This window comes from Odocoileus virginianus, chromosome 17 (assembly GCF_023699985.2).
Source record: "Odocoileus virginianus isolate 20LAN1187 ecotype Illinois chromosome 17, Ovbor_1.2, whole genome shotgun sequence".
Classification (NCBI taxonomy): Eukaryota; Metazoa; Chordata; class Mammalia; order Artiodactyla; family Cervidae; genus Odocoileus; species Odocoileus virginianus.
Window position 1 is genome coordinate 46,938,756 of NC_069690.1, and position 21,223 is coordinate 46,959,978.

Consider the following 21,223-nt stretch of genomic DNA (forward strand, 5'->3'; position numbering starts at 1 on the left):
GTTGTTGTTCAGTTTCTTCTCTTGCTGGCAATTTCTTGGTTCCTTGATACATTTTCCTGAATAATGCTGGAGGCAAACAATCTCCTGTGATGAAAACATTTGTTTAGAATTTCCTGGTAGTCCAGTTGTTAGGACTTGGTGCTTTCACTGCCAGGACTCAGATTCAATCCCTAGTTGTGGAACTAAGATCCTGCAAGCCAAGCGGCACAGCCAAAAATAAAAGAAAATTTTAAAAATAAATAGGCAAAAAATAAAACATTTGCTTAAAAAAGTTGAATAGTGCAGAGTCTTGCCCTAACAAATATAAAACTGTATTATGAAACTAAAATAAATAAATAATGGATGAACATTACAAATCTGAATGCAAAATTAAATCAAAAAGCACTAAAAGAAAATATAAGTAAATAGATAGCTTTAAGTAAAGAATTATTTTCTAAGTATGATGATAAAAGCAGGAATTACAATGAATAAAGTTAAAGGTATCTCTGAATCAGAAAATGTTAGAACTTCCTTTGTATGTAAAGGTAAAGAAATGATATATATGACAAAGGGTTTATATATAAAGACCCCTCATAAACAAATGCAAAAATGATGAATCGCCTTACAAATATCTTAGGGCACAGAGAAGCAATTCACACAGAAAACAGCAATGCACACACAAGACCTGGGACAGAGTGAGTGCAGAGCATGGAGTCCCAAAAGCAGGGCCCTGGCAGGCGAGCGGATGAGCACAGGGCTGGTCCGCAGCACAGCCTGCTGTAGCCTTCTCGGGGGGACTTTGGGAGACCACATGAAACCCCTGAAATATAGGTTAACCTTTGACAAAACAACGCTGGTGGTTTGCTCGGAATGCCCCAAGTAACTCAGCACACACACGGAGTGAGCTCTGGATGAGTCACAAAGAATGGCTAGTCAGTGCCAGATGCTAGGACAAACCCATGTTGGGCTGAGGACAGGTGGGTAAATGATGGGTGGGACAGAGAGGACTCCACAGGCCCCCAGAGAGCGCCGGTCCCCTCCACAGCCACTACACCCCATCCACCTGTGTGCTCGTTCCTCCCCACCACAGCCACCTGTCAGCAATTCCAGATCGTCATCACTGAGGCCACAGCTCCCTCATGCCGGGAGAACCCACCTTGCCACCCTCCTGCCTGGGCAGCCACCTAAGAGCAGCATTCCCTGGGGTCTCTAAGACCCTCCTTGTCCACTGAACAGTCCACCTTCTCTCTTCTACTTCCAGGGCTTTAATCTGGGGTGTCTCAGCACACAACCCTGAAGAGGCACTCTTGGCTGGCACCTCTCACCTTCCTTCCTGTCCCACTGCATCCAACTTCAAAACACGGGCACTGGCACCCCCTCCCACAGCCTCCTCTCACCACTACTCATCAAGGTTTACAGCTCCAGCACCTACCATTCACCCAAACCAGAGACCCACTTCCTTCCTGGCCTCCCTGTGCAAGGCCCACAGGGCTCTCATCTCCAGAACACCCTCGCCATCCCCAAAGGTCATGTCACCTGGACTGCGGCACCAGCATTCTCCCCAGTGGGCCTCGGACTCTGAACCCAGAATGAATCCCCCACACCAGGTGCTCCCTCCCCACAGCCTGGCCTTCAGCTCTTCCTGCCACACCTCACACTGCAGGCCCGCCTCACGTCTCTCTCCAGCTGCCCCTTTGGATCAGCCACTGATCAGCATCTGACACTCAGGTTGCTACAATGGCCTCCTGCCTCCAGATCCCTCTTCTTGCCACACCCAGCAAGAATGTTCCAGAACCACCTTCCATCTTTCTTTCTGTGGCTTCTCACTGCACACCAGCCATCATATGCACACCCCAGCTAGACTGAACCTGGGTCCCCTGGATGCACCATGCCCTATGGATGCGTGGCCCCCAAATGGGTTTCCTCCCCACCCGGCTAACTTCCTTGCCACACCAGACACCTCAACAGCCATCAACACACCGCCCAGGAGGAAAGGACGAGTGTGACATGCTCACCACTACAGCCCCAGGACCTAGCAAGGCACCCGGCACGCTAGCCATGACTGGACTGAATGCAGAGGCTACAGTTCCATGGGCGAGGCCTTGTCAACATCCACACATCCGCGTGAGCCTGGGGGTGCTGGAAGGAGAGTGAAGGCAGGTGCTGGGGTGTCGAGTTTCTCATTAACCTGTAAAGTCTAATTTTCTTAACAAACACATGTTTGAGTTCACGTTAATAACATGCTCTGTGAGAGAACATTTAGAAGGCTTGCACCCCTGAGGCACACACAACCTCCACCTCAACATCCTGCTGCCCACCCCTGAGCATCCCCTCGCCAGCTGCCGAGCTCCTCGCTCCTCTATGTGCATCTCTCCCCACCGTGACAGGGGGTGCTCCCTGGCCATTCTTCACTGGTGCCACAGAGCTTTCCAGGACAAACAGATCAGAGCTGCAGACAAAGGTGGACCCTCAAGCTTTCCAGCCCTGTCCTCTGTGTGAAAGCACATACAAATGTGTGTACATACATGCACCAACATCTACAGGAATCAGGATTTTTACTATACATACAGATACATTTTATTTTTTAAATATATTTATTTACTGAGCTGTGCCAGGTCTTAGTTGTGGCATGTGGGATCTAGTTCCCTGACCAGGGATCGAACCCAGGCCCCCTGCATAGAGAGCACAGAGTCTTAGCTGCTGGACCACCAGAGAAGTCCCATGCAGATACATTTTAAATTTTACATCATGAGTTTTATCGCCTATCTTTTTTTTTATCACATATCTTCACATAATTTTCAAACACACATTTTTAGTGACCACAGAATATCCCACCATATAGATGTATTATAATTTAATGTTCCCGTTACTAGACTTTTAGATTGCTTTAAGTTTTTGTTACCACAGATAACACTATGATGAACAGCCTTAGACAAACACGGGTATGTGTCCTGTTTACAAGGTATATTTTAAATCAACCCCAAAGCCCACAGGAGGACTAAAAGGATTACTTACATGTTTGCTTTCATAGGCCTCTTTGCTCAAACTGATATTTTCCTGAAATGTATGAGAAATGAGTGTCTCAACTCCTACAGGGCTATAAACAATTCTGAGAAGCCTTTCTAGCCTGCTCTCACTAACGGGCAAGTAAGCAATCTAAGAAAACAGCAGCATGATTAAGGAAATAATATGTTCCGTGACAAAAGGGAGCTCTCTTCTTAAGGGGAGGAAAACTTGCCACAAGACATGGAAATAAAAAGCAAATCTCCACCATGATGAAGGGTCCAAAGAAACAAAACACAAAAAAGCCCCACAGCAAACTCACAGTTAATGATGAAATCCTGAAAACACATCTTTTACGATTAAAAACCAGACAAAAGCACTGGTTACTCAACACTTCCAGAAGCCCTAGCCAGCACGAGGAGCCAAAACGAAGGGAAGAATCATCACTCCTGCATAATGTAGAGAATCCAGAACACATGTACAAATTAGAGGAACAAGTAACAGAGAGCTGAACTGCCAAGCCAGTGCTTACTGCAGTATGCAGAAACTATAAAGTACCTAAGAACAATTTAACAAACAATGGACAGAACCTTCATGGAAAAAAACCCGAACCTTCTGAGAGATGTCAAAGTTATCGTGTGTGTGTGTGTGTGTGTGTGTGTGTGTGAGAGAGAGAGAGAGAGAGAGAGAGAGAATCACATCTGGGTGAGAGAGAGAGAGAGAGAATCACATCTGGGTGAGACCTGCAGGCTGAACAGTCCGGGCTCAGGGAGATAAGCAGGGTAGGGCGGCAACAGATCAGGGAAGAGTGAAGTTACAGTGACTCGGACAGCACAGTACTGGTGCTGGCTGAGTAACACCAGCCAGGGGACGGAAGGGAGGACAGAGGTGAGGCCACAATCATGGGGACGACTGGTAATGGAGAAGCACCACAGATCAGCAGAGAAAGACAAGTTTTCCCAATAAATAGTGTTCAGACAGAATATGGCTACAATAAATTAAGAAGAAAACTGGGCCCCTACCTTGGAACACACATTTGAAGCAATCCTAGGTGGACTTAAAACTCAAAATCACCAACCTTAGAGAAAACAAGATAACAGATTTTCTTTATGATTCAAAATGCCAAACCGTAGAAAGCTGACTACATGGAAATGTAAGCTTTCTGCTTCAATGACACCACGGGAGAGAAGAGGCGGAGATGCCACACTCCTGACATGGTCAGAGTCAGGGAGAAAAAGAAGGAACCACCCAGCAAGGAACAGGAAACAGATACAACCAGCACATCACAGGAGACAGGAGGGAGCCAACAAATGAAGAAAAAGGAGCCTGGCCTCACTTATGATCAGGATGGCACATTTACAGCTCAAGAAAATGCCCCATGGATGTCTGAATGGTGAGCAGGACTTGGGCCCGAAGCTGAGTACGGTGCTTCGCGTGGCATTCTGCTCACAGTGGACTCGTGCCAAGGCAACACAATGGCCACACACAGGGAGGTCTCAGGCTGCTCCAGAGTAAGGGAACAAGGCCTAGCTCGGAGGACACAAGAGCACAGTTTTGGGTCTACTGTGTGCAGCAACATGTAAAACTCAAAATACCTAATTTAGGAAAACATACATAGGAGGTAAAACTAGAAGAAAATCAAGGAAGTCATACTGCACTCCTTCTGGAAGCAGACAGGAAGACCCAGCAATTTCAGAGGCCATAGGAATATTCTGGTTCTTAATTCTGGGGATTGGTATTTCTGCTTTTTTTTATTTCTTAAACATGTTTTATAAATAATCTTTCATATCTACTCAGTATTTAATTTTTAAAATTCTGGGGGAAAAAAAAAAGAGATGGTAGCCTGATGACCTTGGAGCAATGTGTCCACACACACTGAGCACGCCGGGCTTCACAGGTCTTTGCAGCTAATAGGGAATGGCTTTCCACGAGGACACCAGACCCCATCACTGCCCCCAGACTGGCAAGCTGTCCCCAAAAGGCTTAGGACTGCAACTAGCAGGACCACCAGGTCTTAGGGTCTAAAAGTGAGTCATTCTGCATTCCGAAACGCGCCAGACAGACACATATCTTATAAGACAGGAACTTTTGGGGAGAAGATCAAACTTTCACAGTGGTTCCCAGCATGGTGTGATTTTGATGTGTGAATGTTTAATAATGGTTTAAAAGTATTTATTCAGAGTACCTGATGCACACAGAATTTGTGTACGGGCAAAATCTGGGTTATCAAGCCAGAAATTGTTACTGAACACCACAGGAGAGAAGAGACAACAGATCTCTTAAGACTCTTGGAAATGTTTACTTTCAAGAATGATATGGAGAACCCTTTCCCAGAGCTCCTTACTGTCCCACAAATCTGACGGGATGCCTGAGCGAGCTATATCACAGGCCAGCTTCACTGTGTCTCTCCACTGCCACCAGCCGAAAGGAGCAGATACAGCATCGAGGCCTTCCTGCTCCGTGAGCGCTTCTTGACAGGCTGCTACAGAGCAAAGACAGGTTGCTTGTTACCATACTGACCCGGCCTTTCTGGCACAGTGATGGTCCCTGCCCCCACTACCCTCAGTCCATGCAGAAGCTCAGATTCAGAAGTAGAAGACAGACCTTCATTCCAAAGAGCTGAGGAGGAGACCAGCGGCAGGGACAAGACATTCAGGCCCTCGCACTTTTCCTTTGCACATCACCCACTGCCACAGATGTCCACAGCAGGAAAGATCCAGTTTCAGACAGTCTCAGCCCTGTTTCAAATCCCTGAGGAGGTGAAGTCTTTGTCACAATCATGTAGTGTCTAGCCTTCAAGTTACCACCAGGATGAGGCCCTGGAGCCCCTCAGCTCTGGGCGCTTTCCTGGTGTCTGACATGTCCCACAGGTAGTAGGGTGTGTCTTAACACAAATGCTATTCAGCAATGAAAAGAATGAAGCACTGCAGACTGCAGGCATGGATGAACCATGAGATACTGTAAGTGGTGAAAAGTCAAGTCACAAAAGACCACACACTGTAGGATTCCATCAAGGAAACCAGAGAAAGCAAATCAATGGTTGTCAGGAGTTGGGAGGACTGGTGTGTAATTGCTAAGCGATGCAGGGCTTCTTTTTTGGGGACAAAACTGTTCTAAAATTAGATAGTGGTGATGGCTACGCAACCCTGCAAATATCCTAAGAGCCCCTGAAATGGGCACTTCAAATCAGTGAAGCGTGTGATGTGCAAACTGTATCTCAATAAAGCTATTTAAAAATACAGCCTTGTTGAACAATAAGAACAACAAAACAATGACTAGACACTGTTTAGTGTCTAGTCACTGCACACACTGATACAAAAAAGGATGCTGAAAGAATCAAATCAGTTTAAAGACACTGGATCATCACTCTTTATGGGCTTTCACTGCTTGCCTATTTTTGGTTCCAGGTCCCTCTGCCAGCAAGTCTTTGTGGCCTAAGTGCAGTGAGACCACGAGCAGAACTGTGAATCTAGAACTCATCACACAGTGAAAACATCCTTCAGCAATGGAGATGAAGTACTTCTCAGACATACGAAAGCAGCCTGCACCACAAGAAATAAAGGCTCCTCCAGGAGAGCAGTGCCAGATAGAGACCGAAGTCTGCCCGGGACGGGGAACAGGCAGGGTGCCAGACTGTGACCAGGAACAGCTCCCACGAGGAGGATGGGAACCAGGTCACTAGCCCCCAGGGAAGCACCCAACGCTGACTGTCCAAACCAGATCACAGCTTTCTTTCTTTTTTGGGAGGGGGGCGGGGTGTGGCACGCCATATAGCACGCAGGACCTCAGTTCCCAGACCAGGATGGAACCCATGTCCCCTGTAGTGGAAGCCCAGAGTCTTAATCACTGGACTGCCAGGGAAGTCTCCACAGTTTTCAATAAAAGTCATTTTTACAGCTTTCACAGGAAACAGATTTAGAAATGGATGACTGGGTCTCCTCAGGAGAGCCTCACTTCTGCCAGGCAGCTCCAACCTTCACTCCTGCTGAGGCCCACAGGCACCAATTCTCCTTTTCAGAAACCGAAACAGTCTGTGCTGCAATGGTCTCACTTGTTATGCACCCCAACCCCAGTGCGCAGCATCCCCACTTTTGCTTATAAGCCCTAACACCACACAAGCCTGCATAGTTAACAAAAGCCCTGGAAATGCTACAGATCTCTTATCCACAAGCTGGCCTCTAGATGACCATGGTGGACCCATGGCCAGAATGCACCAAACTTAGTAACGTCCAGGACAGGTCAGCGTCCACACTGCTCTCCATCCACCTCTCTCTTCTGGCACCATCGCGTTTTTACCTTATAAAACACATCAGGCACGTACTGCTCGCTGCTGGACTCCTTGGCATAGCCGAGCTCGGGGGCGTCCTTGCAAGGCAGCAGGCACTCATCTCGGACCAGCGCCATGCACTGATTGGACACCTGGTACCCTTCAAAGTGGACCTGGTTGTCAGGGCCACCTGCAAGAGAAAGACCTTCAGTGAGAAGCCACGGGAGGATGCTCAAAACAAGTGTCATTTTTCATCTCGGATCTGCAGAACCAACTCCTGTGTATGTGCCTTCGCTAGAATAAAAAACGTTCGACTGCAGCTTCACGAGAGCTGTGGGCACAAAGCCTTGGACACAGGCTGTGGAAATGCCACTGCACCTCCTCAAACAGGCCCACCAGCAACATGCTCTCTTAGAACAGGAGGCATGACTGTTAAACCTTCTCTAACACCCATCCAAAAGCACGCTTGGGCTCCTGGATTTTAGTAACACAGGGACGTGAACAACAGAGTCCCATGTTCCAGCAAATTTCATTCTTGAGTGAATGCAGAGAGATGGATGGGAGTGAACGGGAGAAGACAGAAACTTTTCCCAGCAAATACAATGCGAGTTATCTGCACAGTGCAGAGGGCAGCCCTGACCTCAGACACCTGGACAGCCGGCATATCTGGGAGGCAGATGGGGATCCTGCCACAGCACTTAGGAGGCCACGCTCCCTGCACCGAGCCCTGCCCTGCATTCTAACCTTTCTCAGGTCCTACTCCATAGAAACCTGCAGCAGGGTTACAGTTTGAGATGAGGGTAAAACCCACAGAGGTCAGGTAGGACCAACCATTCTGCCATCTTCCTCCCCTCCAGAATCAGGGTCACACTTTGACAACTGTGATAGCTTTGGAGAATTTTTTAAAAAAAGCTCTTAACATCTCTAACTTAGTTTCTTTTATAAAAGCAGAGTAAGGTACCAATCAAGGAACAGGTGTTTTATGTGTCTGGCTTGCAAACATTTACCAGAAGGCAGACATGATGGCCAAGCAATCAAACACGTAAAGGATGGGGCACAGCCAGCCTCCAAGGGACAAGCAGGGGCTGGTGTCGACTTGACTCTGCACACCAGAGGCCAATAGCAGCTGGCTTCCAAATGCTGCATCACACTGGGCTCCGAGGCTGGTGGACATCCAAGCCTAGCATCTCCTCTCTGACCCTTGACTCTCACACTTGGTGGGGGGCGGGGGAGGCCTGGGCAATGACAGCTAACTAACGTCAAGGGAACAAACACAAGGCACATGACCCTCCAGTGCAATCCAGGGAATGGATGTCACAGCCCCATTAGTGATCTCTGACACTTTGGATAACCACTGTCCATCGCCACCGCCCGGGAAAGGGAGAGAAATTATGCATCTGAGCATCTCACAGCACTACCAAGGACAACTCAGCCCAGATCTGAAAGGACTCTAACTAAAGATTTTATTATAAAGATTTATTACCTTACAGTTTTAAAACCTGTCAGTAAAATGCCAATTTCAGAGGCAAAAATTCCACGGACAATCTGTAATTTCCAAATTCCCAACAACAGGTATGACTCAATAACTGAAAGTACAGGCAGCTCCTGAGTTGCAAACTATTTATAATTCTAAACATGTACCAGTTCTTTGGGCTCATCAAATAATTCCCCATAGAAACAGTAATTAAAGGGGTTAGGTTACCATGGGAGCCCGTGGAAGCCTAAAACAACAGTGCTCATGAGGAGCAGTTCTGAAAATCTGTGGAGGTGATTTTTGTTTTTCTTAACGAAGTGGGGCAGGGTGGGGCGAGAGCTGCCAGTTTTAGCAGGCTAGAGTCAAAGGTGCCGGACGTCCTGCTGTGTTCAGGGGAGTCCCTCACGACAAAGAACCGCTCTACATCACACCTGGCCTTGAAATGTCCTGTGCACACTCCTGTAGGCAAAACCTGTATTTGGGGGACCTGGGATTAGAATCAATTGCATTTTATACACAACCACAGAAATAAACGCTCATAGCTTTAACAGCGTATCATCTATCAACAGGATACCGTGTAAGTTGTGGAAGGGCCTTGCCTGGCTCAGAGTTCTATGGAGGGCTGCTGGCTGAATGTCTAGGAACCATGTCACTGATGTCTGCACAGGGCTTGCCCACAAGGCTGGCAGCCCTCCACAGTGCTGTCCTCAGCAAGTATCAGTCCCCAAGCACTTGCTGGCTCATGGAGTGTATTGTGTTATTACATGTTCCTTCACTGTTACTTTTCCTTAATGTTACAGTCATCGTACGACTCTGCTTTCTTTTTAGAATCAGGTGTGTAGGCTGGTATATTATCTATGAACTTTACTTTCTGGGTAGTAAAGACGTGTCATAAATGTACTAAAGAGCAGATATCAGGTCTTATAGGTTTGAGAACCACAAGCCTAAATGCCTAGACCCAGAATCTCAGCTTAAATGAAGTGAGTGGGGGTTTATGTGATGTAGGGAGTAGAAAGAGAACACTTTCCTCCCCTGTGTCACACAGAAAGCTGGCTTGGCAAAATTCTGATCATGTACAACCTGTCTCTTCTCTGTTCCCCCCCTTGGCTCCTGCTGCCCTGAGTGTTCTCATCATAATAGGTTCCCTGCCCCATGAGACCCTGGTAGAAGGACTCTGTGCTACAGAATTAGTGCTTTCACTAATCCCTGTCCAAACTCCCATCTTAAGCACTTGACCCCATTAATTCACGTTAACATGTGAACGATGCTGCCATAGCTTCTTGTGCCCAAAAGCACATTCATTTCAAAGAGAAGGTGCCTGTCACTCTAAATGGATCTCACATCAAATGGATCTTGAAAATTCAGACAGCATGAAAGATGTTTTCCTTCATGGTTCCCATGGCAGTAGTAACAGGCTCAACTGGAATTAATATGGGATATAGTTACTTATGGAAAAGGAAATGGCAACCCACTCAATACAAGTATTCTTGCCTGGAAAATTCCATGGATAGAGGAGCCTGGCAGGCTACAGTCCATGGGGTCATAAAGAGTTGGACATGACTGAGCACATATTTACTTATACGCTTTAGGATATTTGTAAACTGGGTTTTTAAACTAGAAGAAGTGTGGTAGCCATGAGCAAACTGGATTGTCACCTCTGTGATGGAAGAACTCAAGGCTACACAGGATCAAGGTTAGTGTTTAATAAACTGACCAAAGAGACTGTTTTTATGAGTTGGTTTTCCAAGTTTCAAATTCCTACTGCTTTTGAACCATATGGTCTTATACTTGGCTTTTTTCTAGGACAGCATCTCAAGTGTATTATAGAAGATTTGGTGGCACTTCTTTATAGGCCATAATCTTTTATTGCTATGTATTCATGACGTATGGGCTTCCCTTGTGGCTCAGCTGGTAAAGAATTTGCCTGCAATGCAGGAGACCTGGATTCGATCCCTGGGTTGGGAAGATCCCCTGGACAAGAAAAGGCTACCCACTCCAGTATTTTGGCCTAGAGAATTCCATGGACTGTACAGTCCATGGAGTCACAAAGAGTTGCACACGACTGAGCGACTTTGACATTCATGACATATATGTAACATGTAATACAACAGACACAATATCACAAACACACTCATCACTCCCAATAAAAGCTTTATGGAAAAGGTTTCTTAAAATGACACTTCCAGCCATAAATAAACAAGTAACAGAAACAGTAAATTCCTTTTCTCTTACTTAACCAGAGCCATCCTTGGTTACTGGAAAGGGGCAAAGACAGCCTAGAACTCAGATCCAGAACCAAGTGAACCTGGACTAAGGCTAAGAGAGTGTAGAGGAGGGCTACACTGAAGCCACGATTCTAGGATTAATAGTTTTGGGTGATGCTGAGTTCAGGATTTCTGCCACAAACCAGAAAGAAGAATTTCATGTCTCACAGGCCCATTAAGAAAATCTATTGTAACTATGTTAAGAATGCACGGCTTTTCTGGTTGCTCACTAGTAAAGAATCCACCTTTCAATGCAGGAGACCCGAGTTTGATCCCAGGTCAGGAAGATCTCCTGGAGAAGGAAATGGCAACCCACTCCAGTACTCTTGCCTGAGAAAATCCCATGGCAGAGGAGCCTGGTGGGGTTACAGGCCACAGGGTTGCAAAGAGTCAGACATGACTTGGTGACTAAAACAACAACTGGGTAGCAGAGCAGGCTAAACACAGACTTGTGGTGATTTAATCCTTTCTTTCCTGTATCCATTCAGGCCTGGTACCAGGGTGAGGCAAAAAAAAAAAAGATTAAAAAGTGCCTAAAAAAGAATGCAAAGAGGAACAAAACCTATTGACAGGGTAGTAATGGTTATAATATAACTCAGCCTCCATTTATACCTGTAGCCACTGCAGTAACAAACTTGGATCCAAAATGTCCATCTGGAGATAGTCGACATATGTTGGGATGCTTATTTTGGAAGTCTCCTGCAGTGATACATTCTTCTGAACTCAGGAAATAGGTGTCCTAAAAAAAGAGAACCAGCATATCAAGTTCTACAGCATCATGTCAAAACATGCTTGCATTTCTTATTCAGAAAATATTAAGAACTAAACTATGACACGTCACAAACTACAGTGAAACAAGTACCTAACACTCCCTATTACCAACCCCTCACAGAAAACCACTTGTAACCAGTAAGGCCAGAAACACAAGGCAATTCACCTCATGGGCTGACCTCTGAAAGGCAGGGCTTCAGAAAGGTAAGGAAGGTTTTGATTTCCGAGACAGAATGAACAGACTCAGCCTTAATTTATCAAGAACAATGTGTTGAAAATAATGTGGTCTAAAAACGTAAGCTGTGCAGAGATTCCCAAGAGTGCAGCCCAGAGTTGGTCTGTAACAAGGTCCAGGCAAGCAAACATCCCTGCCCACCTCACCTTATTTCGACTATATCGAACTGTACCCTTCCGAGTATCTTCTGAGACAAGGTCTGTAAATATCCAGCCAACCTGCATAAGAGAGAAAAATACCTTCTGAGTTTCTCCCTGAAACGGGTGACGAATGCCTTCTAGCTTCTGCCCAGAGAGGAGACTCCGGGAGTCGGTCCTTTCTTTCTAGGTGAGTCAGCTCCTCAGCTAAGGCATCGTCCACACCTGGGCTTTCAAAGAGTACTCAGCTGACGCTGGCTGTCCTCCCCCTGATGCTGCCGGGTGGAGATGAGGGCAAAGGAGCAAAGCTCATTTATGTGTTTGAAATACTAAGACTCAGCACCACCTCTGGGCCCAGCACTGTGCTAGGTGCAGGGGACCTTGGGGTGGACAAAACTAACAGAATATCAGTGAAAAGGGAATTGGCACTCTGGAGAGAAGGAGAAACAACAAGCAAGCAAATAAAGACAGTGCCACTTCAGACATTAGGGTTTTCTCCATAAGACAGGAGAACATACTCCCTAGAGAATGCATTTAAAATAAAAGAAAAAACACAACAGAGACTTCACCCAGCTGCTCCTCTGAGCACCAGCGCAGGGCTGAAGGAAGCACCTGAGGGTACAGGGATCTAAGACCTCAGCACGGTCAGCCTCCCTGGCCCGTCCTGCTACAGCAACGGTACCTGTCTATGTGCTCTGTGAACCCTGGCCCTCCTGTGCCCATGAACCTCACAGCTGGTTACCATTCCTGAACCAGAACCTGGCTAGGAGGTTGAAGAGCGGCAATGGAATCCAGACACACCCATTTCTGTCCTTCAAAGAAGTGATCTGGTGCCTGTGACCCTCTCCAGTACAACCCTGACATGAAACTCTTCAACTCAACCTCCTGCAGACATGACCAGCCAAATCAAGAGACTTTCACTTTCTTTAAAAATGCCCAAATGGCCTGGTGCACTGGGAAGACCCAGAGGGATCGGGTGGAGAGGGAGGTGGGAGGGGGGACCGGGATGGGGAATACATGTAAATCCATGGCTAATTCATTTCAATGTATGACAAAAACTACTGTAATGATGTAAAGTAATTAGCCTCCAACTAATAAACATAAATGAAAAAAAAAAAAAATGCCCAAATGAACAAAACCCCCAAGGAGGATGGCAATGGAGAAAATGAGACTTAAGGGATAAATGTAACTTAACATTAAACAAAACAGAATCAAAATCAAGCTGAGATAAGGGCTAAGGAACTAATGTTTGGAGAAAGGCATTTAAGTAATTTCAAGATCTACTCTATCGTGAACCAAACATTTATAACAAAAATGGGTTAACAACAACAAAAAAAACACACTGATTTCTCTTTTCTACATGAGAAACTTTCAGAATTTAAATCAAAGTATGTCCCTAAATCATGATACTGACTCCTTGTTCGAAACAACGGGAGTTTTTTTCTTAAAATGATGCAGTAACTTTGCTCCATAGCATTCCTGGGTCATAAGGCACATTTCCAGTCTTCCCCCATTTATCTCTACGGAGTCTGTTTCTCCCTGTCTAAATTGATTAGGAAACAAAGGATAAAACTTATGTAGCTATTAATAGTGAATTTCTAAGATGTGTTCAAGTTCACATTTCAACAGTATCTATAAAAAGTCACCTGTATAGTTCCTAGGAACTCTACCAAAGATGTGAGATAAACTAGATAAACAGATTCAAAAAGAAAACCCTCTGTCTTCTAACTGCCCAGAAAACTAGCAAGGCTTATATGCTCAGATGACTCAATTACAAACAGGAGGTTCGATGAGGACTGAAGAGGAACCACTAGAATCTCCAAGTGCCAGGGACAGAAAATGATCAGTGCAGACAGACACGTGAAGGGAGAGCGCACACGCAGAAGGATCTGCCTTAGCAGGCAGGTGGGACACAGAGCCTGGTGTCAGGTCCCCTGCAGCAGGAGCAGGGGACTTGCTCCTGCTGCTTCTTTCCTGGCCCACTTTGAGGCAATCCACAAGAAGTATGTCTGGTGGATTTACATGTAACAGTCCCTACACTGGCATCTTTTTAGGCGCCCAATGAACACAAGCGAGGCTTCAAAACGTGCAGGGCCTGCATCTGACCTTGAGCAGTTCTGGACCAGGCCTGGCCACGCCAACCACCTAGATGTCCCCAACACAGAGCCCAGGTCCTCTCTCAAGGACAAAAAAAGTCTCAGTACCTTCCGCAGGCCAAGTTTGGCAGCAATTTCATCAACCACCTCAGCCTTTGGGTCCTCAAGAAGCTCCAAGCTATTCTGTGTACCAATCTGTGAGGGTATTAAAAAGAGAAGATGGATTTAGAGGAGGGGTTCAGAAAAGCAGCAAGCAGCTCTGCTCCATTTCTGGTCAGCTGTCACAAAGGAGCACCAATCTCCCTTGCCAAAAAGGAGATTTTAGGCAGTAAAAAAGCTCAACCAGATACACAAGCCAAGTCCTCCAGGCTCTTTCCTTCCAGGGCTTGGCTTTGCTTTTAATCAAGATTCAGAGAACATGAAGAGGCAATATTCAGGCTGGTTCACGTTAGCGGCTCCACATGAAACGTGTGGTTGTTCAGGACTAGAGAAGGTTCTCTACTCCTTAAGGTTCCTTTGTTTGGAACAGAAGTTAGTTTCAAAACTCCCTTGGATAAATAGTTTAACTCCAAGTAAGCTTGGCTAGATTAGGTAAGGTTAGAGTTGCAAAGTAACATTCATTCCCAGAAAACAGCCTTGGAAAATCTCCACACAACTTCTACAAGGACAGTGCTTAGCTCCACAGGCAAGGCAGAGTGAAAGAGCACAGAAGATAAACACACTCTAACCCAACAAACGGGCACCCGAAATGGGTATCCTGCTGACTGGTGAGGAGAGTGCTCAGCTCGGGGTAGTGGGGGCAGTGTTTGGGCTGGCTCACATGCAACCTACACTGGCCATAGAACCCCACTTCTTGCAGTAGACAAAGCTTGCTGAAATCTGCACCAAAATGCAGCTCATAGGTTAAGCATCATACTGAGCAGAAGACACAGCTAACAAACAGGAAAGTGAAGGTAATTCCAAACTGAGTTATGCTAATTGGGTATATCCTTGTAAATTAGTTAAATCCTGGCAAAATAACAAAAGAACTTTATGTTGCTGGGTATGACCCATATGGAGATGATTAATACCTCCAGAGCACAGGTCAAAGCACAAACTCAGAACAAACCTAAGGATTTTTGTTTCATGACATGTGGCATCATGAGCTTCAACTTCTAATGAGCTGGAGGTTATTAGAGGTCAAATGTTTCAACCTCCAGGATCCCCAATTTGGGAGCTCTGATGATGCTGTTAGTAGTTTCGACGCCAAAGGCTTCTGTTCCCATTTTTTGTTCAATCATACTCTTAATGAAACTGTTAAAATACTTCACGAAAGGACCCTCCTCAAAACTGAACTGGAACATCGTGAAGCACCCTCCTCAAAGCTGAACTGGAACGTCATGTGCTTCCAAAAGCAGATCCCGCTCACAGAGCACATTCAGCACCTGAAGGGTTGGACAAGCAGGGTCTCTGGGTGAGCACCTACTGCCATCTTCCATCTCCTTGCAAGTGAACCATCACAGAAGGCCTGGCCCAACACATCCTCTGTGGCTCTCAATAAATAACAAGGATGTCAAGGGGGTAGACGACACACAATCTGTATAAATACACCCAGGGAAGAAATGGAATCTCTACAGGAGCCACACACCTGCAAAGGCCACAAGGCCTACAGTTCAGACCCTGGTTTATTAAAAAAAAAAAAAAAAAATAGACCAGTTATGGCAAGATCTCCGAACACAGCACAAGGGGACACACATGTGCATGGCATGATGCCCCCCAGAGATAAAGGAGAAGACAGGAGTATCTATGGACCCATTACACTAAAAAAAAAAAAAAAAATCAAACTTTACAGATCTAAGCCAAAAACTGTTTAAAGTGAGGGCTACCTGTAGGGGAGGGAGGAAATCAGATGAAGGGGAAGACGCTGTTTGTAGAACTCACTTTGCAAACGTGCAAATTTTTTTCTTTCCCAACATTTTTTAAAATAAAAAATTTCAGGCATACAACAAAGTTTAAAGAATCAGTAGTGAACATCTAAATACCCACCACCGAATTCAGCCTCTTAACATTTACTATGTTCCATTTGTTTCTCTGTTCAGGCCTCAGTGCATTGCACTTTTTATGTTTTTGCATCACAGTAACCAGAAGGAACAAGACCCTCTAACTATCTCAACACATCATAAACCAGGATGCAATACAGTTCCAGTCCTCACTTTTGTAGTAAAGTTATTATATAAAATAAAATATAAATATATTACATATATGTAACACACAACCACATAAAAGTTTTACATAATTGTACAACAAATTTAAATACATATATATAAAACCAACCCCTAAATACTGAAAATCAAATGAACCTAAATGTTGGTTATAACCTGTTGGTGACACAATCATACAGAGAAGATATTCTAGGCAACTTTAAACACAGAAACCAACTGCTGGTCCCTAGTGGGATATACCCGAGGGACCCTACCCTTCCACCTAATTCTAAACTGTTTTCAGTTCTACACTGGTGGTAATCTTGATACTGTTATTAAGTTACATGTGTGGCATAAGGTAAAGAACTAGAGTAATTCTGTGACTCTAATTTCATAATTCCTAGGATAGGTGATTGTAGGCATGGGCAGAGGAGATAGAGAATCAGAAGAGAGCAACTTTATGACACTTTTGGGGGAACTGACAAAAGTGGAATAAGACGGCAGATTAGATCTGTATCAAAGTTCAACTTACTTCAATTTCTCAATGCAATTGTTATATAAGAATGTGCCCTTATTCTTTGGAAACATACACTGAAATATTTAGGGGCTATGGTCTTACTCTCCAAATGTTCTTTTTGAGTGTGTCTAAGTGTCTACAGACTGTGGCAAATGATGCAGTAGGAAAAGCAACAAACAATCTGAAAAAGGCATTCCGTAGAGCCATCAAAACAAAGCAATAGAGACCCACAGACTGTAAGTCCTGTTCATGTCTACCTGAGGAGGCTCATAAATTGCAGCTACTTCAGCCCTGATACCAAGAGGAATGTCTTTGTGCTCCGTGTACCGTCCATACAAGTACCCGAAGTGCTGGTTCCCTGTCTTCCTCCAGAAGTCAAGGAAGCGGTCAGCAACTGTATGATTCTCAAACATGATGTTGTCCACATGTCTGTATTTCTGTAGAGTTAACAACAATAGGTTAAATTCAAATACTCGATAAAAAATAATTGATTCTTTTAGCACAAGACTCTAAGAATGTGCTCTGCCCTTAAGACTACTTCAGATAAGAATGATGTGCTCTGCCCTTAAGACTACTTCAGATTTTAGTGGGTAGTCTACGGCCATACCACCCTGAACGCGCCCGATCTCGTCTGATCTCGGAAACTAAGCAGGGTCGGGCCTGGCTAGTACTTGGATGGGAGATTTTAGTGGGTAGAAGGGGTAAGGGTGGGACTCCTCAATAAATTAATTCAAATTAATCTCACCAGGGGACATCCCTAGTGGTCCAGTGGTTAAGACTCTGCACTTCCACTGCAGGGGGGGAGTGTTCAATCCCACATGGCATGGCCAAAAAAAAAAACCACCTTACTGGGATTCTACCTAAAATGCAGGTTTTCACATTTTCTAAGTCAAAAAAAGTTTTCAAAAAGAAATTAAGACAGAAAGAAAGAAAAGAGAACTAGAGGGATGGATGGAAGGAAGGAAGGAGAAAAAGAAAAGTAGAAAAGTTCTCAGACAGTCAAGGAGGCCATGGAATTCTAAGCAGCTAAACAAGGGCTGGCAGCGGCAGGGAAAAGACGAGGTGAGCTATTCTTGGAGGGCTGGACGATAAGAGTGGAAAAAGCCAGAATAACTACACAAAATTTTCCGAGCTCCTTCTTGAGCCCAATCTCCTTCCTGAGCCCAGTTCCCTTCTTAACCTGGCTTGGAAAGATGTCCTGAGCTGGTCCCAGGACAGTTCTGTTCATAGTTGAGCCATAGCCAACTTCCAGAGCCACAGTTTCTTAAAAGGCAAAATCACAACCACTGAGCATTTTAAACAGTCACCAGGAAAATTTTGCCTCTACACAAGCCAACAACACAGAAAACTGAAGGCTCCCCTCTATGCTTGAAGGAGCTAGAGATCTTTCCTCAGCCGTGAACACAAATATACTGCTTTCTGAACCCAGATGGACACAGACAACATCTCACCTGTCTGTTCAGCGTGATGGCACTTGGCTGGCACTTAGTACAGATGCCGTTAGGCCATGGAAGGTGTCCCTCACACCCTGATTTAATCTTGCAACTGATGTTCTCCAGGGCAACAAATTTCCCCCTGAACAAGAAAATGCAACTTAATTAAACATTACAATGGTTAAAAGTTTAGCAGGAGGCTGGAAATAAAATGCAAGATACCTTACACTTCCTGAACAGAGTTCTCAGGAGCTAAGCATGTGGTAGCAACAGCAGGGAAAATGTGCTAAAATTTATTCTAATGGAGTTCTAGCTTCTGTCCCGTACACTTAAGACTGTATGGGATTCAGAATTATTTCTGACAAAAACAGTTCGTTTTCACTAACATCTATGAAGATTTTCAAGAGTACTGCTGAATATCTGGATTTAACCTATGCCTCTGAGAGAAAATGAAACTCTCTTTAAATTTCATCGACTTAACAAATATTTACATAATGAGTCTAATACTTAAGATTTCTGGACAGAATTCTTATCCATAGAAAAAATGTGATTAGGATACATAACAAAGATATCACCACTCTGCTTTTGGTCAGTGAGGATGTCCTGGGCCCCACTGTGGACTTGCAGGTGAGCCTGCACAAGTGCCTGCAACCTCCGTCGCTTTCCTGTTCACAAACAGCCCAGTGATCAGCACTGTCCCCACAAGCCAGCAGCATCATGAAAATGATGGCACTTGGAAAGCAAGGGTTACAACCAAGGCTGCATGTTAACGACAGTGACAAGCAAGCCTTTGACCTAGACTGACAAAAGGCCAGCAAACCTCAGCACACTCGTGCTCTGGTCCAGACAGCTTCAGAGCTTACCCCACGGACAAAGCAAGAATAGGCTTCGGGTGGGATTTTTTTTTTCCTGGTCTAAGTTTTTTTAAAAGTCATTTCAGGATGTCAGCAGGCTGTCAGAGAAAAACTACAAGCAGGCGAACATGACATTCTTCATGAAATGTTGCTGACTTGTGCTCAGCCACCATCTCCTCTCGCTGCACAGACAAGAATCATAAAATCCCGGTAAGAAGTCCGTTCCTTTTTGGTGAGGTGAACACATCAGCAGGATAGGGCTGCACGGCAAGGACTTGATGTAATTCAGAAGAAATCAAAGTGCTTTCAGCTTGCCACTGCCACAGCTGCTCTCTAAGAGCCAGCTGTCCCCACTGCACACCTGCACCCCCGTTGCCCGCCTGGCCGAGACTGCAGACAGCAATGCTGAGGCACCAGAGGCCAAGCCAGGGATGACACCCTACCTTGGCCTTACTATGGCTGTGAAGTTGAGCTGCTAACGAGGCAGGTTCCAGGGCAAAGGGCTGACGGGGGCTGTGAAACAGGAGAGCCAAGAGGATTGGGGGGAAGTGGTTCAGGTTTTCAAAAATCAAAGGGAAGGTGGGCTGAGACTCCATAGACACAGGACTGGCCACTGACATGCCTCATCTCATTCATCTTCACAAACAGCTAGCTGCCAGGACACCGCATACCCGAGAGAAGGTTGCCAAGGTACCCCCGGGCCTCCACAGAGGCCACCACCAGCCTGGCCTCTGCCCATGCACTGGCACTGCAGACTACAGCAGGTACCAGAGTCTCCACCCACCTGTTTCCTCTTCTAGAATCAGAATAAGATTCACAAATTCAAACAATGCATGCCCAGACTCTGATCTTTACTTTTCTCATTCAAATGCCAAGGGGCTTTTAAGCAACGTGTGCAAGAGACAGAAAATGAACTTCTGCGACCCAAAGCCACACGGGTGCCACCACCTCATTCAAGCTGCTTACTTGTCAGCCCCTCCAGTCAGCTTCCGGATGTAGGCGTGGAAGGACATGTGCTTCACGGGAGGCTCTAGGTGGTTTAGGTAGTCCTCGTCAAACGGCTGCCAAAACACACAGTAAACAGAGTCACACACTTGCAACTAGCGTCATGGCCACAGCCTCCACCTGCCAAGCCCTGAGGCAGGTGGGCAGAAAGGGAGAACTGGTGTTGGGTCCTCACTATTGTTCTAGGTCAGAACCAGGTTCTCTGTGTACCAGTTATCTTTAAAAGATAACTCTATTAATCTCTATTAATTAATTAAATCTCTATTAATCTGTTAATCTCTATTAAACATAAAATGATGCAAGTCAAGTATCAAGTATATTTTGCAAAAAAAAAAAAAAAAAGTCACAAGATGAAGCAAGAGGAGACTCATGAAGAAAATCAGGTTGGCCTTCCTGCCGTAAATTCAGTGTTAACCAGTCACAAGTCAGCATTATTATGGTAACTCTCAATCTCACCAGGACAAATCAGTAGAGATATGAGATTCAGGGCAAAGTAAATCAAAACGATGATGAACACAAAAACCGCCAGGTCCAGCTTTGTGTCAGGTTTTAAAAGGATTGTCCAGGGAACCCAGTGTAAATGTGGCCCCTTTATCACAGCAATACCCTGTCCCAGCTGTTCATAATCTACCCAGAAGGTCACTCCCATAAATAAAGGCTCATCCTCTCAGTGCAGCCTGCACTAGGGGGAATCCGAGGCCCAGGGCAATAAATAGATAAGTTCCTTGAACCACTCCAACCCAGCCCAGGGACTTAGAGAAGTGTGGAGACAGATCTGGGAACTCACTCTGCGTGGACTCACCTCGAGAGGAACGCAGTGCACGCACTTCCCCAGAGGCCCGTGCCGGCACCTAGAGCACAGGAAAGAGAAACGCACAGTGTCAGCACGTGTTCTTCTGCCTCCTTGCAGGGTGATACTCACAATGCATGTCATACCTAATGAAATGCTGCCCCACCCACGTGAAATTATCTGAAATGGTATGTGGTGAAGGGCTTGTAACAGTTTAA

The 21,223-nt window shown here is 45.5% G+C and overlaps 1 protein-coding gene and 1 long non-coding RNA gene across 3 annotated transcripts in view; both read right to left on the minus strand.

Moving 5' to 3' along the window:
• NPLOC4 (NPL4 homolog, ubiquitin recognition factor) overlaps window positions 1-21,223 on the minus strand; it is a 52,930-nt gene that overhangs the window by 13,747 nt on the left and 17,960 nt on the right. For both annotated transcript variants that reach the window (XM_020906454.2, XM_070479715.1), the window contains 8 exons: window positions 21,018-21,066; window positions 20,177-20,271; window positions 18,375-18,498; window positions 17,181-17,360; window positions 14,335-14,421; window positions 12,140-12,211; window positions 11,600-11,726; window positions 7,279-7,439 (listed from right to left, as the gene is read on the minus strand). In XM_020906454.2, the coding sequence (XP_020762113.1) occupies window positions 7,279-7,439; window positions 11,600-11,726; window positions 12,140-12,211; window positions 14,335-14,421; window positions 17,181-17,360; window positions 18,375-18,498; window positions 20,177-20,271; window positions 21,018-21,066 (895 nt within the window). The remainder of the gene's footprint in view (window positions 1-7,278; window positions 7,440-11,599; window positions 11,727-12,139; window positions 12,212-14,334; window positions 14,422-17,180; window positions 17,361-18,374; window positions 18,499-20,176; window positions 20,272-21,017; window positions 21,067-21,223) is intronic.
• LOC139039159 (uncharacterized) lies at window positions 5,262-7,272 on the minus strand. The gene is made up of 2 exons (XR_011492398.1): window positions 5,587-7,272; window positions 5,262-5,464 (listed from the first exon to the last, which is right to left on the minus strand). It is a non-coding gene; the product is annotated as an uncharacterized lncRNA (long non-coding RNA).